We start from the raw sequence: 11,930 nt of genomic DNA, 5'->3' as shown, positions 1-11,930 counted from the left end.
CAGGCCTGACAGAGCAGTTGGGAGCAAGCTGTGGCAGCAGCTGCAGGACACATGTCCCCCTGCCAGCACTGCTCTTCCACACACCCCTTGGGTTATGGTCCAGGTAGGACAGTCAGGTGCCAGCACACACAGCTCCAGCAGTGGCTCCAGAGCAGGACTGGGACTCTGCTCAAGCTGTGCTAAGAGCAGGTCTAAAGAGAGGGGGGACTGAGTAGCTGGAAGCAGGAACACTTCCCATCCTTTCAGGCTACAGAGAGCAGTAAAACCAGCAGGGAGGTCAGAGCTCATTTCTCAATAAAAACATGGCTCTGTCTCTTTTAACTCACCCTGCAGTAAGCACATCAAAAAGGCACAGGGCAACAATCTCCTTCCTTAACTGTTATGTCTACTGGGAAACAGGTCAGTTGGAAAAGATGGGAGAAACTGGGCAAGACAGCAGCACCTGGTGCATTTACTCTGTCTCACCACAACACTGCTCACACTGAGGGACACATCCTGCCCAGTGCAGAGGGCAGCAGCACTCAGCTGGGGGACACAGCTGTAGGACCTGGGAGCTACAGGACTTCCAAATCCCACCTGGCAGCCTCAGCACTGCACCTGGAGTGACACTGAGACCACAGGACAACCAACCTGGGCTCACTTCCACCCATCAATGTTCTTTACTCACTGTCCTGCATGTTCCAGTACTGTTTCTTTACTCACTGTCCTGCATGTTCCAGCACTATCTGGGTTAGATTCCTCCCCTCCTCCCATGACTTTGGATCAGAATGGCTCTGGTACTGCTTCCCCAGAAAATGTTAAGGAAGCAAATTTCCAAATTAACACAGGATTTGAAAACTGAGGAGGGGAAAAACATGCTAGAGCAGACTCAAATAAAGACCAATGTTAAATATTACTTAATGTTTTATTTTATTTAAAAGATCATTCACAAAATACCATATCCATAAATTTATCTTGTTATGAAGCAGAATGTGTTAAGTGTTTGGAATTCTTTTCTTTTTTTTTTTTTTTGTTTTTACATTTAAAAGTCAACTTGTCTTGACTAGAGGTGAGGTGTTTTTTTTTTTTGTGTATGGGAATTTGTTCTTAAAATCTTTTCCACATTGAAGATGTAAATAGATCAATTATTGGTTTGGAATACAACCACACAAATGCATGTCTGTCTTAAATTAAGTATTAGTGTTAGACAAATGGTTCTTATCTCAGAAGCAGATTAAGTGAAAGGCAGAAGGAAGGAAAGAGCAGTTCTGTAAATTGCTGGGACTCTGACTTAAACCAGGAACTTTAGGGAAGAAATTAATCTCTAGCAGTGGTGCTGGTAGGGGAGCAGCCACACTTCCAACCTCCTCTTGCAGGTAACTCTGGGGTGCTGGCTGGTGTAGCTGAAGGCTCTCAGCACTAGCTTTAGGGGCCCAAGTTTCTCTCATGCACTGGACATACCCACACCTCAGTGTGGCAGAGCCTGGTTTTGGTTTGAAACATGAATGATCTCTCCTTTTGCTCCAGCCTCCCCTCCCTCCTCCCACACAACACTGGCAAGAAACAGTTCAAGTGAAGAGAGGTGCAGCAACAAGAGATAAATTTTACCCAAACTTCTACAGGAGAATCTCTAGCAGAAAGATCTCTAATCTGCCCATTTGCAAGTTATTCTGAAAGCTGAGGTCTTAAAACTGTAGCCCACTGGGCAAAGAAATACAGGGGGTGATGGTGACCACATACTGCATGGCAAAGGATACACTCCTTCAGCAAAAATAAAAAAAGTCAATTTTATTTGTAGAAACTTCAGTTAAAAATTTACCAAACATGTAAAACCCAAAAAAGTAAGCAGAAAGAGCCAATGAGCAGTTGTGCTCAAACAGGCACAGTTTTGCAGCACTAACCTTGAGCTCAGAGGTCAAGTAGTATCATACCATTTGGAAGTCAAGAATCAGCAGGGAGAAGTCTGCTGGAGAAGGCTTTATCCATACTGATTCCACCAGCTATTCACCAGGCTTGTCAGGCAAGGCATCACTAAACTGAGCCCTCCTGGCAACCCCTGTGAAAGGGCAGCTGCCCCTATGGTTTAGTAAGGAGCTCTGCTGTGCACAGTAACTCTCTCACCAACTGTCATAAATAAATGGTATTTCACTACTCGGTTAGAACTGTCAATTTCTCTGTTCAACTCATCAGGACTCTTCAGTTTTCCTCTTCAGAGCCACAGCAATACAGAACGAGACATGCAGGTCAGAAGAGGAGCACTGAGGAAGAAAAAGGAAATGATACAGGGAAATAACTAAGTCTAACCTGTGCTTCTAAAGTAAAACAAACCCAGAAAGGAAGAAGTGAAGCAGCACCTTTGTCCAGAGACCTCCACGCTCGTGGAAGCAGCCACACTGCCTCATCTACTGGCAATTGTGCTGCTTGGAAGGAAACAGAAGAAGGAAACTCAGCACAAAGCAGGCACTAGATACAGCAAAGCCAAGAACGTACTAAAAACCACTTGTTAACAGCTGACATGCATTCACAAGCTCTGTGTTTTCGGTTTCAAAGAGGACAAATACCAGATGGCAGGAATGGTAAACTGCAGGGTTGACATTCCAGCAGAGCCAGTCACTCTGTACTGTCTTGCTTTCTCTCCCGCCTCCCCATTCCCTCCCAACCCCACACTCAGTCGTGCTCTTTTACTACTTCCTCCCGGGGCTTGGCTCCGCCGAAGATCGCAGAGTTTGGATTGGCTACTTGATTGAGGGGAGTATCGACCGTTCGGGGCTTGAGCTGCAGTCGGGGACGCTGTGCTCTCTCCTCTGCAAGAAAAACATTCCTGTTTCAACACCTGTGCCCAGGGCAGTGGCTCTACCCCCAACAGGAACCAGCAGTCTCCTTCCCAAAGGAAGGCTGAGGTAGAGAAGCTCAGTTTACCTTCTGTTGGCTCTCTGAAGTCCATGGAAGACCCACGCAGGGGAGGTCCATCCCTGAAGCGACCGGTGCCACCACTTCCCATGGAGGCACCTGGTGGTCGCCGGTCACCGGGGCGAGTTCCTCTACCCCGACCTCCCAAGAAGTCATCATCTTTGAATCCTGAAGATGGAAAACAGTGAATTTAAAGAGCATGTTTGGCAACGTTTTTCATCTAGATTTTTATCTGGATGACTGGGAAACCTTGCAAGTCACTGCTGCCAATCCAAGATGGTGCACTGAGAGCCTTTGTCTGCAGGCAGATTGCTTCATGGACCTCTAGCACGTCCTACAAGAGTCATTCAGGTTCCATCTGAAACCAAGTATACTATGCCAAGTTCAGAAAGTGCTTTATCCACTTAGAGGCTTATTGGCGTGTTGGAGAGTGGCTCAAGTGAGCCTAAAATATGAGCCTCAGCTGCAACTGCAGATTGTTAACACCATTAGCTGAATTCAGAGACAACACTACAAGTACTCAGAGTACTTCCGTAGCCAGAAGATCACACTGGATACAGCCTTAGCATGGAATCTGCAGGAGCAGAGCAAATGGGAAAACAGCTTGGGAGCAGTGAAAGACACAGTCCTTCCAGCACAGAGCCTCTGAAAAGCAGAGCAAATCCCCATGGCTTCTAGTTTACTATAAACTGATCAGGCATTTACTAGACTAATTGAAGGGCTGGGGAAAAAAAACCCCAAAAGTAATTCAGACTTCAAATATGAACCTGAGTGCATTCCTTCAGTTTAGGTATCAAAAACATCAAGACCTGTCACTGACCAGCATTCCAGTCTCCATCAATGACTGTCCTGGAGTATCTCTCCAAGCCCCCATTGCTGCATCCAATGGGAGGAGGATACTTCAGGCAAACAGCACACCAAAGGGAGCACACTCAGATTTTCAGAAGCTGCCTGGAAGAAGCTGTTTGGTTCCCGACTGAGATTTTTTTCCTTTCCACTTCAGCATTTGGCAGAGTTGCAGAGCTGTCCCTTACTTACTTTAGTGCCAAACAATCATCTTTAAAGACTTGATCCGGAGCAAGGCTGTACAACCTGAGAAGAAAAGCTTCTGTAGCAACTAAGACTTAAAAGCTAAATTTTTGGCTCACAAATCACTCATCCAGCATTTAACAAGTTGAAATGCATCCACATTTGGAGAAGCTGCCAAAGCAGGTGACACCAGAATGCTCAGCTATGAAGGCAGGTTAAGCACAGCACTGTAGCAAAGCCTCCTCTCTCCAGCATCATGCCTCAGCCTCGTGCTGGTGGCAAGGGCACACCTGAGCACCACTCCTGCATCGTCCATTCCACTCACACAGAGACCAGACACTGCCAACATCACCCCATCAGAAAATGGACCAAACCCCTGAGTTCAGAGGACAACAGCAATTGTGTTAATGTCACCTTGGATTCCCACAGCTAGAAGCTGGCTGGAATTCAAGAGCAAACTGGGTGGCTCCATCACAACCTTCCACTCAGCAAGCTCACAGTCACTACACTGCTCTAAGAGGTGTAAATGTTCAGGAACATTTTGCATTTAAAAGTGCATTTGACCACTAAATCCATCTTTGGAGAAGTCAGTTGTTTCAGGAATACATATATAATGTCACATCTCAAGAAGGTGAAAGTCTCTGCTCTGGAAGACTATCAGTTTTTCCACATGATCTGTCTGTTTCTGCTACTATTGAGAAAGGTACTTAGTTTTATGCTTGAGAAATACTTAAAACAGACACCACAGGCTACATCTGGGCAAGTACTCTGTCACTTAGGGCTGTTTCATAGAACTCACAATCAAGACTCTTCCCTCTGTTCCAAGGCAACAGGAGATTCCCCCTGGAGAATCCCACCACAGCTGCAGGATGCCCAAAGTTGGCACATACAGTAGACTCAATCAAAGCAGTAATGGGGACAAAGAAAAATGAGAACATTTCAGTGCCTTTTAGGCTTCCTATCTGTATAAGTGTTAATACTGATACCAGAATTGAAGTCATCTCTGGAATCCCATCCACCTCCTCTGGATTCTCGGGAACCTCCTCCCATTCCTAGGAAAAAAGCCACAATTGTGTTCAGATCTGAAGCTGTGGGAAAAACTGAGCAAGGGGACACCAAACCAGTGTTTCAGTCCTTCAATATCCAAAGTCATGCTGCTGGAAAATCCTTTCCTCTTGGTGCCACCAAGTTCCATTGCACAGGAACAAATGGTTACTTTAAGTTAACCAAGAATAAGTGGTCAGAAAAGTTTCTCTAGAACATATTTAGTGGAAACCTTCAGTGAGTCTGGTTCAACCAAGCTTCAAGTACAGCCAAGCCTGTTTTCACACCAACAGGAGACATAGTCCAAACCAATTATTTAGCCACTTGTGCTTACTTTCCTTACATCACTATAAAAGAGTAGCAGATCAGACTGTTGGGCTTATGATTGTCCTCTGCAAGACACAGCACATTATTAGGGGTATTGGTCTCACTTCCTGGGCTAGGAGTGACAACATTCTCAGCCTTTGGACACAAAGCACAGCTAAATTCCAGACACCTCAGGAGCGACAGCAGCAGCTGGATAGAAACATGTATTATAGAGACAAAATTTCTCCTTCCAATATAATCACGTTCACTTGCATGCCTTGTCTTAGCACTCATTAGCACCAGAAGACATAACCACAAGCATTATATTTAAGAAGGTACTTAGAAAAATGGGAGTCACCTCTGTCATCAGGCCCACCACCTTTTCTGAAGCCAAAGCCACCTTTATCCTGTTTTCTGCCTTCTGCTATGTCCACTCGGAGTGACCGGTCACCCAAAAGCTGTTAAATCAAGAGGAGAATCTGTTCAGGATGTATCACAAGGGCTGCCAAGGAATTTCAGACTTATGCTTATCTTTGATTTCACAAATTAATTGCAAGTGTACTTACTGCACCATCATATGTAAGAGCTTCCTTGAGTGACTCGACTTCATCGAACTCTACGTAACAAAATCCTGTAAAAGAAAACCTCACGAGTTAATAGCACTTTAAAAGGCCTTTGGAGGAAGCTGCTCTTCCTGCATGTCTGCTAAGAGCCTCCCTTCTCTCCAAAACATGAGCTGTGATGGCATAAGTGCAAGATGCACATGGCTCAGAAACCAACCACCCTTAACAAGGCATGAATTTACCTGTTCCTGCTACTGATGGGGCAAATCCTGAAACACAACTCTGCACAGGAACCATGTGAATGCTAAGAGCCTAATTCCCTTTTCCACAGTTCTCATTACAGATTAGATTTGATCTATTCCTTCACACAGTTAATTAGCTGAATACTGACATTTCATTCCTACATTTTTAAACAACAATTTGAAATACCTGCTGGGCCAATCTGATTTTGTGCCATCCCATCATTTAGTGGATTTACTCCATTGTAAGACCCTCTGTTATCCAAGTTAAGCCTTTTCCACTCCTAAAAGGAACTTACAAATGGCCTTTCCACTGGCCAATTCCAATGGAAATTGGATTTGCATCCTCTAAAACAACTGCCTGAATGGTTTAGCTACTTGCTTTTTCTCCCTGTCTACTAAAAAACAAGACAGAGCAATGGGAGCATTCTGAAGGAAAGAAGATTGTGTAAGTACTCAATGCTTGAGGTCACAGGTCCTAAGTGGGTCAGATACTTCAGCTCTGGTAGAATTTATACAAGGCAAACAAGGTTTGGGAAAGTCCTTTTATGGCAGGGCAAATATTGACTCTTGTCACTGGGGTTAGTGTGTATTGGAAGGAGATGAAGTAACAGCAAATCTCATTCAAATGTGACATTGTTAGTGAATGAGAGAAGTCACACAGAGATGATGTTAACCAGCTAACTGTGCTTTAGACTGAAGGTCCCCATTAAAATGGCTGATTACCAGTTATTCATCTACAAACAAACCAACTTGAACACTCACCTTTAAATTTGTCTGTTTCCTTGTCCCTGACTAGTCGTACACTCCTTATACTGAGATCCTTGAAGATGGCATCTATGTCTCCTTGCACAGTGTTGAAGGGCAGGTTCCCCACGTAGGCTGTGAAAGGGGGTTCTGTGGGCAGCTCTTTGTTTTTGCGGGAACCAAGGCCACCACCACGAGACCTGTTGGAGAGAGCACAGTGTCTCTGGAACTGACTCCCCAGCACAGCCAGTGGGTTTTCCCACAACTCTGGTTAGCTATCCTATCCCTCCACCTGCCTTCAACTCCTTTCCAGTATTACCTGATGCAGCACTTCAGTGGGAAAACAACTGAACAATACAGTTAAATCCATGAGTGATGCATGGACTTTCTCATCCCACAATTCATTAAGAGAAAATGTAAGGTTATCTCTACTGTCCTCTGCTCAAAAACTTTAGCTCTTAGAAACCACATCCTAGCCTAAGTTTTAAGACTAATTTGTAGTACTGAAGCAATACTTGTATGGCACAGGCTTGTCAGCTTAGCCTGAAATTAAGCTGGATCCAGTGCTTTTAACTAAAGAGTGTATTACCAACACCCACTCCATAATCAGCCAAATTATCTCAGCAGCATTTAGCTGAACAGAAACACCTTCTCCTTAGTCTGAAGCTGTTGCCATAACTGTCAGATATCTGGACTGGAATGCTTTGAACTGAACACACAATAAAAAACTTGGTTGAGTAAGGGGGTTCTGAGACAGAGAACCCAATTTAAGTGCTATCTGGATGTTTCCTGTGTCTGGTGAGTTACAGACACAAGTAGACTTAAGTTGTCTTATGTCTCATCCCTCAGTCCTAGTGAAGCTCTGGGCACTAGGTGCTGAAGAACTATGCTGTCCCAGCTGAATTCTTTACTGTACCAATGCAACATACCTGGGTGTTAACTTCCTGCAGAGCCTAATCTTCTAAAGCCAACGTTGATCTCCTTTACAGAGCAACATTTGTACAAGAAGTGAAAGCTCCTGGCTCCTAGACTCCAGGATGCCACTGGCTCCAACACTATCTGCCCCACCTAAGCAATCTCTGACCTTGCCCTGAGATCCTACCTGCCACTCTGCCCATCCTCCCTGTCACCTCCCTTCCACTGGGCTTTGCTCCTGTCTGCTCCCTTTCCCTGTGCATTTCAAAGGGCAGTGGAACACAAGCTGTACCAGAGCAGGAGTTGCCAATGTGACATGGACCAATTAGACTGCTGCAGAGTCCTACCTAAAATACAGAAGGTCAAATGTTGTTATTGCCTTTTATTCTGGCTGGTTGCATCTGCAGAAAACCCACTGGGCAAGCAATGTCCTTGTCAGTATTTTTTGCCATTCCAGAATAAATATTACTAATGAATCAGATAATGCATTAAACTTATATAAGATTCCTTAACTCTTCCTAGGTGAACCTGTCATTGTGCCTTTTTATGGCAGCAGCTTCATGCAGGAATCGTTTTGTCACCAACACTATCAATATGCTGCTAAATGTATTTGAATCACAACCTACATAGCTTTAATTAGTGTCCACCCAGGTTTGTATTTTTGCAGTTTTGACAATATTCCTCATCTGCTTTTGTCTCATTAACAAGTCAAAAACATACTGGAGAACTAAAGCTGTAAGAGTTGGGTGCTGTGAATTAACTTCAGTTACAAGACTAAGTTTTAAAGGAGAAACTCCAAGAAAGCTGAGTTGGTCTTCTAAATAATTCCAGAACATGCAGCATCAGTTTTGAGCCTTTGCCCTTAATTCTCTCATCTATGGTGTGAGGAACAGCCATTAAAATATCACACATTTAACTTGCAGCTAAAAAAAAAAGTCTTAATATTTATATTCTATAGGAACATGGGAATTGCTCCAGCATTCCCTCCCTGGGCACATTCTGAGCACGTTCCCTGAACTGCCAGTCATCTCCTCCATGAGCTGATTCACCTAAAAACTCGCCCTGGAGTTGAATCCTCAGCCAGATCAACAAGGTGATCTGGACAGCTGCAAGGAGCACTGTGCCAAGAGGGGAGGGAGAACAGAGCAAGGGCTGGAACTACAGCTTCCATCAGCAACTTCCACTCAGCTCCATCTGAGCCACTTCTGGAACCACACCCCAATCCCCAACAGGATCGTGTGCTACACACAAACCTCCATTCTGCCACAGCACACCAAAACCTCACAGGGTAAGTGTGTGGAAATCCATGCTCCATTGTGCAATCCTGACTGATTTTAAGTCAGAAAATGAAATATTCTTTTTCAATTTACTATTAAGACCTCAGTTATCAAATATATAACTATGCATTGGTACTTTAGGTTCCATCTGAACAACAGGAATGGCCAATAGTTAAATTCCAAACCAACTCTTATTGACTTCAGGTGTAGCAACAGAAAAAGAAACTGTTTCTGTTACTTCCCTACATTTTTTCACCCCTGAAACAGTGAAATAAATAAAAAGAAAGAGAGGCTGATTTCAGTAACCAAACAATGAGATTGGAAGACTCTCTCATTTGTAACAAAATAGGACAAAAGTCAACTATAATTGAAACCATATCTGAAGTGAGCAAACTGTGTCACTCCAGAGTGCTGAATGAGTATCTGCATTTCCCACTCAGAGTAACTTTTGCTCAGACACAATTAGGTAAGAATTGTGTCATCTTCATGTGGGAATCCGCAAGACAGGATGCGATTTCTACTTCAGAAAGCCAAAGCAGAAAGCTTCTAACAAACACCCCTGTAATTAAGCTTACCTTTTGGTGGACTGAGTCAGTGACACTTCCAGGCCATACAAGATGAGAGAACAACTGAACTACCATTTTAAGCTACTCTTTTGAAAAGGTTAGTTACTCTCTCCTGAACACAAGATCTGCCAAAAGCTCAAACCAAAGGACACTTTGCATGCCAGTATTTGAGTTAAAGAGCCTTTCACTAGGGATCAAAGCTCAGGATTTCCCTTTTGCACAGCACAGAGACAACAGCCTACCTGGGAGCCCATGTGAAAGCTCTACCTGGGACAACAAAAAGCTCAGAAGGATACAAGTCCTGTCAGGAGCCTCCAAGACCACAACTCTAAACTCCAATTCATTTAAACAACCCAGGATATCTCTATTGTAAGTGTTAGATGTCTTCAATTCAAAGCTTACCTAAGCCTAAAAAGTAGGAGACATCTATTAACACACAGTTATGACCCAGGACCCAAACTGACAGATCCAATGTCTTGCTCTCCTCACTACCCTGCACAGCATTTCAGCAGGGGAATCTTAACCTTTAGTAAGGTTCCCAGTGCTTCAAGCCACACCTAATCTCTATTGTAAGTGTTAGATGTCTTCAATTCAAAGCTTACCTAAGCCTAAAAAGTAGGAGACATCTATTAACACACAGTTATGACCCAGGACCCAAACTGACAGATCCAATGTCTTGCTCTCCTCACTACCCTGCACAGCATTTCAGCAGGGGAATCTTAACCTTTAGTAAGGTTCCCAGTGCTTCAAGCCACACCTAAATAAACAGCCTAAAGCCAGGAGGGAGTGATAAACTCTCTTTCCTTCAACTCTGAGAAGCTCTACAGATGTTCATGTTCACCTAGGCCACAGTGTCACTAATTACAAGGTTTTGTGTCAATTTTTGTGCTCCAAAGCACTTTCCAAAAAGGTTTTCTAATAAATCTTCTGTCATTAAAGTCAGAAACACCTTATTCACCTGGAGTAAAGTGACTTTTGTGCTCCATAGTGTTATGTATTAGCTCTTGCTCAACGCACCACCAGACAGCCCAGGATAGCAAACCCCTGTCTCATCACACCAGACAATTCTGGTGCTCCTGCACCATAACTTTGAAGAGGATGAGAAAGAGGTGAATATCTCACATATGTTAGAACCTGTTGGGCCCCTGGTTTCCCCATCTGTCACACTGAAATCTCACTCTTTACACGCCAAAGGTTACACAAAATGCAATTTCCACAAAAACTACTATATCTCAGCTGAGCTTACACTACTCTTATGGTCCTTGAGTGCCTAAAAATGAGTAGGAGCCACTGTAAATTCACATGGGATTCTTTAATCAGAACAGTCATGTTTTCATTACACTCACATATTACAAGACTTTATACAAAGCACGAAGACCTGTTAAATTACGAATTAGCTGTTAGTGAGTTACTATTAACAGTGACAAATTAGATGCAAGGACAAGCTGCTCTCTGATATTAGCAACATCTGAGGCTTAAAACTGCAGCTAAATCAGAACAAGTACATTTTTCTCATCTACAAAAGCACGTGCTAATCTCCAGGATGCCTTGAGTTCCCCAAAAGAAGGATTCAAGTCTTGCCTGAGAGCAAGTTTAGGTTCTTTGTTAAGAGAAATCTAAATATGAAATAACATTTTAACTGCAATTTCATTACTTCACAGAATGTGCCTACACTGACTAGGACACACTGAGCAGCAACATTTGAATTTATTGGGTGTCAAGTGTCACTTTAGACTGTTATCTACCTTATTTTGCTATAGAATTTAAAGACAGTAATAGAGATGTAAGTGGCTACGTCAGCCGCCTGCTCTGGGACCTCTCTGGTTTAGACAGAAAAGGTGTCCTGTGCATGAAAATGAGATTACAAAGTTTAAGGGTCACAAGAAAACTCAGTGCTGCTCTACTCCAGCAGCAGCTCCTCCCCAACAGCCTGAAACGAAACAGAGTTATTCCTCCAGAAGCAGGAAGGGACAGGTACACTGTTGATCAGGAAACAGATCTGGGAATATCAACTATACAACAGTACACCTGGGGAGATCTGCTCACCAAGAACTTTATAGCACAGGTTTATGCATTTTAGTGCACACACAAATTTACAGGGGCACCAATCTCCAAAAAGAGCCAAGTGTTCCACTGCACCTTCCTAGCCTGATCGAGCACAAACTCCTAATCGCTGCTTATTGTCTCTGCGGCTCCTCCCCGGCCCGCACCGTTCAGCAACGCGACAGGGACGCGACCAGCCCTACTACTAAGGATCGGGGCTGGGAGTCAGCACCCGCAGCCCCAGATAAGGCAGCACGGCAGCTCCAGCGCTCCCCGAGCGGAGGCACCACAATCCCTCCCATTTCCTCTCGC

General features: G+C 44.0%; 1 protein-coding gene across 1 annotated transcript; it reads right to left on the bottom strand.

The window, feature by feature from the left end:
- Positions 1-890: 890 nt before the first annotated feature.
- On the bottom strand, positions 891-7,046 carry EIF4H (eukaryotic translation initiation factor 4H; the record flags this gene model as incomplete). Its single annotated transcript, XM_009070010.1, has 6 exons — positions 891-2,783; positions 2,899-3,057; positions 4,905-4,970; positions 5,627-5,726; positions 5,835-5,899; positions 6,836-7,046. Coding segments are annotated over 6 exons (738 nt in total), but the record flags the coding sequence as incomplete, so codon positions are not given.
- Between the last annotated feature and the right edge of the window lie 4,884 nt (positions 7,047-11,930).

Source organism: Acanthisitta chloris, unplaced genomic scaffold (genome assembly GCF_000695815.1).
Source record: "Acanthisitta chloris isolate BGI_N310 unplaced genomic scaffold, ASM69581v1 scaffold6122, whole genome shotgun sequence".
Lineage (NCBI taxonomy): Eukaryota > Metazoa > Chordata > Aves > Passeriformes > Acanthisittidae > Acanthisitta > Acanthisitta chloris.
The sequence above is the reverse complement of the archived record's forward strand: the minus strand, read 5'-3'. Positions and strand labels throughout refer to the sequence as shown.